The sequence below is a fragment of the Buceros rhinoceros genome, unplaced genomic scaffold (assembly GCF_000710305.1).
Source record: "Buceros rhinoceros silvestris isolate BGI_N320 unplaced genomic scaffold, ASM71030v1 scaffold11334, whole genome shotgun sequence".
NCBI classification, from domain to species: domain Eukaryota; kingdom Metazoa; phylum Chordata; class Aves; order Bucerotiformes; family Bucerotidae; genus Buceros; species Buceros rhinoceros.
The window spans coordinates 30,598-36,136 of record NW_010406536.1 but is presented as its reverse complement, the minus strand read 5'-3'; the positions used below and the strand labels follow the sequence as shown (position 1 = coordinate 36,136).

General features: G+C 40.1%; 1 protein-coding gene across 1 annotated transcript in view; it reads right to left on the bottom strand.

The window, feature by feature from the left end:
- Positions 1-5,539, bottom strand: part of KDM5A (lysine (K)-specific demethylase 5A) — a 47,747-nt gene that overhangs the window by 14,566 nt on the left and 27,642 nt on the right. The window contains exons 17-19 of the mRNA XM_010134140.1: positions 2,281-2,636; positions 1,608-1,746; positions 515-694 (exon numbers count right to left, since the gene is read on the bottom strand). Coding sequence (XP_010132442.1) covers positions 515-694; positions 1,608-1,746; positions 2,281-2,636 — 675 coding nt within the window. The remainder of the gene's footprint in view (positions 1-514; positions 695-1,607; positions 1,747-2,280; positions 2,637-5,539) is intronic.

Sequence of the window (5,539 nt, the reverse complement as noted above, 5' to 3'; positions counted from 1 at the left end):
TTCCCTACAAAAGAGAAGCCTGTCAGGTACATATGATAAATCTTCAAACACATGAATGATTTTCATTAGAACAATGACTACATTCATTTAAGTGAAATAAACAGTGGCTGACTTATTATATAAGCTGTTTGTAAGAAAAATTATCTAATTTATTTTCTTAAAATTTAAGCAGTGGAACAGGGCAAACATTCATCAATTAAAAGCAGCTTCTATGTCCGTTTCAGGCCTACATTTCTACACTTACACAAAACAGAAGAAATTCTTTTCTCTCCCTCCCAAAGAGAGTTTTAATCTTTTCTTCAAAAGTAACAGCTGAGGTTGTCTATCTAACAACACTAACTCAAGGCAGACTTTTTGCATTTTTCATTCTTTCCGTGGCAGAACAGATGAAGATTATATTCTATTATCAAAAGGAGCTGTAATGTACTCTAACTGAACGAGATGTTCCCTCCAGACTGCAGAGGGCCATCAAGATCAGTTTCTGAAGGCTGACATAGAAGCATCTGTTGCTCACCTGTAACAGACTGTAGCTTGAGTTCTTCTTCAGGAAGGTTCTTCCTGTGCGCTCCCTCCAGGCACGTGCTGCAGCTACCTGTGACTCCAGCTGTGGCAGGGCATCAAGACGCACTGGTATTGGGCGGCCTTTAGCAGTCAAGTTCTCCAGTTGCTCCAAGTAGGCATAGTTGCTCCCATTCTAGGGTAAAAGATATTTTTCTAAGCCAATGATTCCACCTTTCTATCAGTGGCCAGCTTAATTTCAAGCCATTCTCTATTTTGTCACTGACTAAAACAGAGTTACAGGAAAGGAAAGGAGGGCCATCTTTCAATCTTACTGATATCTTAAAAACCTACCTCATATGGTTTTTATTTTAACAGTCATTCTGACATGGTCTTAGGGAGTAAGACAACATTCCATTTCTGGACAGTTATCTTAATTTCTGTCTGCTTAACAACAAGCTACTATATCTGAGAGTTGTACAGGAGCTGATGTGAAATCAATTGGGATTATCACTTCAGTTCCAAACAAATACCTGATATAAAGAATAGCAGTTGCAGTCCAGAGATCAATACTTAGAAATAGCACAGAAGCTACATCCCTTTTGATCAACTTATGTGGGCAGACCAACAGAAGGGGAGACTACTGAACTAATAATATTCTAACTTTATCTATTTCAGATAGAAAATTTCAACCATCAGTCCATTAAATCTTACACCATTTGGGGGAGAAAAAAAAACCATTAAAAACCCATTTCCATAGCCAGCTCCAAAACCGAAGACCTGTGAGCAGAACACCTGCTAATGCAGCTAGGTATTTCCACTTGGCAGCATGCACAACAGTTTCAATACAAATACCCTTTGAGAGCTACATTTGTATCTTTACATCCCCCACGAAATGCATAAAAGGAAAGGAAATAGAAACTGGATAGCCAACTGGGAAACAGCAGCAGAAAGACGACATTAACACACACGGGCTACAATAAGCACTTTTAACAGCTATAGCAATTCTTCCCTTCAGGCACCTTTGCAGTTACAGGGGATAGGAAAAATGAACATGACTAAACAAAAAGATGCAAGCAGAAGATTCCAGTCCCTGCTGTAACTCCTACCTGAATGGCCTCCACTTTGGCTGTCCAGTCTCTAGCCCGCTGCAGGGCTTCTTTCAGTGCCAGCACATTGGGGAGGTAAGCAGGGATGTTCTTTGCTTCATTCACGATGCCCTCCAGAGCCATCATACTTTGGCGTGGTCTAGAGTAAGAAAAACCCAATTCCAGCCTTCTCTCAAAATGCCAGTCAACTGAAGCCATAAATCTGACAGGCTGATAATGCAACTCCATCACTACGCTGCAGAGTAGGATACCACGGCTCTATTCTTGGAGAGTGCTACTGGCTATCAAAGAACAGAAGAGGTGAAAAAGCTGATGGACTTTGCACAATCATGTTCAAAAGGCCACCACATCAGAACTCCTTAATATTGAGGAAGTTGTCTTGTGTAGCATACTTGGTGTTTTTTGTTGAGGGGGATGAATAGCAAAGACAGCACAACACTCACAGCCTCCTGCCACTGTGCAATATGATAGGGAATCAACTCTTCTGCAACTCATCAACAACTTCAAATTGAACTCTTGAGCAATCAAACTGCTGGGACGTGAAAAAAAAAACAACAAAACAAACCAGCGCACTACAGCTTCAAAGCCCCTACTTTTCACCACATTCCTTAAAAGAGGCTGAGAATCCTGGAAGAGTGTAACCTATAAGAACAATTGGCAAAGAAACACTCACCTGGCCTGCAGGCAGACCTTGGCCTTCTCCTCCCACCTCTCTGAGACTGTAAGCAGCTCCTGCAGCTCAGCCATGGCTTTCTCTACAGCATGATGTGGTGCCAAGCCCACACCAGAGTCGATCAGCTTCTTCATCACATCTAGTGTGACCCTCTGGGGATCCAAAAGGGTGGACCTCACCTCATCCAGCCACCTGGCCTGCTGCAGTTCTTGCTTCAGCCTTGGCAGTTCAGGAAGTTCTACATAAAGGCCAGAGCCCATGTCTATCAACTCCTGCAGCTTGGAAGAATCTGGGATCTCATCCATCATAGCTTCTTGAGCACGCTCATGAAATTCTTCCACATCATCAAGCAGATTCTGAAGTAACATACAGTACAAATCAATTAGGAAAACCTGCCCACAGATTCAAAATGGAAAGGTGACTGAGGGATCAGCCAGCTCTGAATTTTATGTGATCATCCCATTATCAGTCAGAGCTTTTACACACAATGCCTGCCAGTTGTCACAAGACACCAAGTCTGACACATATTAAGTAACAGAGCATCTAAACTCATTTGGTGGCCTAATGTTTCACACACTAGACTTATTAGTTGCATCAAACTCTGCACCTGAAATACTACAGCCACAACTGACTATAGCTGACCACAGCACCCAACAACACAAAATACTAAGCACTGCCCTGTAAACATGATTTTTAAAATCATGCTTACTGCAAACTTCTGCAAACAAATCATCCTTTCAACCTAGTGTCAGGGGCGTGACAGAAATGATGGTGATACACAACAGAACAAAACATGCTGAGGAGAAAAAACAAGTCAGAGTTGTACAAGGACGTGAATACCAAAAGATCATTAAAGTAACACTGGTCAAGTTTGAAATTACTATTTCCTAAAGCAGACCCACCACATAAACACATCAGGGGTTTATTGCACAAAGGAAATAAATGAAAATGCAAAATGCTCTAATAAAAGGAGACAATTTCACAGAAATCCAACTGCACTACTGCAGTTGCCCTCATGCTCATGTTTTGGCACTGCAATGAAAAAAAAAAGACAGCAGACAGGAAAGAATCTCTGCAGGAGATTCATTCAAGGACATTCAACCAGTATACTCAGTTGATTCACTCCTGAGCCTGTTACAAAAAGACAGGTATTTCTGCTAGCAAGTTGATGGCACAATGAGGAGCAAAACCTGCATTTCCTAACCCTTAGTTTGTCTTTTTTTGTCTGACGCTGCTTTTCATGACTGTCTGAAAATCAGAAGGCATTTTCAAAAGAGTAAGATCCACATCATAAAGATTTTGATCTATGTAACACATGCTGAATGCTTCATAGTGACAACAGTAAATTATTACAGTCCAACGATTATAATGCCTTTCATGTTAGAAAATACTCATCATCCAACATGACAATTATTTTGCATTTTGTTATGATGGATAATTGCATTCAAACGCCATGCTGAAAGTTAACGAGTGCTTAGGCATAAATGATCATTATCTGACTTCATTCAGAAACAAAAAGACTTACTATTTGTAACCAGTAAAATGATAATATTTATTTTATTGGCTAGTGATAATCTTGAAGCTTCAAGAACACACATATGGACAGAGAGAGTACTTTAACAGAACCAGTTTCCTAAGTCTGGGGGGCAGGGGAAAGTGAGACTAGTTGGGAGAAAATATACAGACAAAAATACAAGTTAAAACTGTTAAAGAGTTTATTGTATTCATGCAACTCCCATCTACAACTTACGTCTTAATTAGAAGCAGGTTTTATACACGTTAGGAACAAAAAACTCCTTTGAGAATATTCTTATGGGTCTATTAATAGACGAAGATAAAATTTCATTAACAAATATTAGTAAATATTTCTGGTTTATATGCAGAAAGAAGTGTAATAAAATCATCCTATCATATGAGGATGATGGTGTACTTTCCACTATCAGCTGCTGGGAAACACATTAAAGGACATCTTTGAAGGATAAACATCAGCATCAACAGGACTGGAAAAATCTGCATCCTGGAGTCCTGTAGTTTTTTGAAGCTACTTGTTTTCAGCAACAACATGCCAATATCATAAAGTCAAGAGGGAAGTCCAACACAAAGCCCCTCTGTGGTGATATCAACTCAGAACTACCACGGAAAAGTTAACACAGCATTCATGAATGAAAAAGGATGTAACTAACACTACTAAACACTTATGGAAAAGAAGCTTTCTCAAACAAGACTAACTTGTTTTTAAACTGTATGTTCGGTTACATAGGAGCTGCACGTATTGTAATGTTTAGAATTTCAAGCCCTCAATCTAGCACTGTAGAACAGTCTTCTTAAAACTGTATTAACAGAGAACATGTGAGTTAATAAATGGTTAACGCCTATCTCAAGAACCATTTCTCAAGGTGAAAATCTTTATTAAGCATGTTTCTTGAAGGAGCTTTCTAGAAGTTGGTTAGTAGGCAAAACACTATTTAACATTTCATCATCAGTGACAGAGAAACAAATTAAGACTGCTGCTGAAAACACTTGCTATGATACAGACTGCCAGAGTGATAAACGATAATAGCAGCCAGGGGAATCAGTATGATCTGGATTACTTATTAGTCTAGATTCAAAGACAGGTGCAAAGATATATATGAAGGACAAGAAACGCAGGCCATGCATACAGATTAAGGGAGTTGTAACCCAGAAAGCAAGGCTGAGAAGTATTTTCAGAACAATTGCCAATATGGTATTGCTCTCCCTCGCCCCTGAAGAAGCGCACTAATATAACCTTCAGAAGTTTCTACAAGAACATATAAAGGGTAGGATTTAACTGGAAATTCCACCACTACAGATTGCATTAAGTATGCAGGAATAGAAGAACTGTTCATAGAGATGTAAGTGGACCACCTAGACAGTGACAGGTGGGGCAGATCTTTTATCTTGGTTTAGCTACAACGAGACCAACACATCTGACAATACCCATTGCAATGGGCACCTTAAAAAAGTGTACACAGTCACGTAAAGTGCTCTGTTTGTTTGCCTAAATGCTGACCACCATGTGCAACACTCCACACTGTCTAAGATTGCTACACAAGAGCTACAGTATTCTCCCACAACTGCTATGGAGGGCAGGTGGAATGCTTCAGAGCATCTAACAGGCCATGAGTATCTGTGCTTAGGCTAACTGAGCCCTACACATTCAGCTGCTATGACTACACTAGCATAAAAGTACAAACACATCACTGCCCACTTAGGGACCTGCTTGCAACACAGCAGGAAA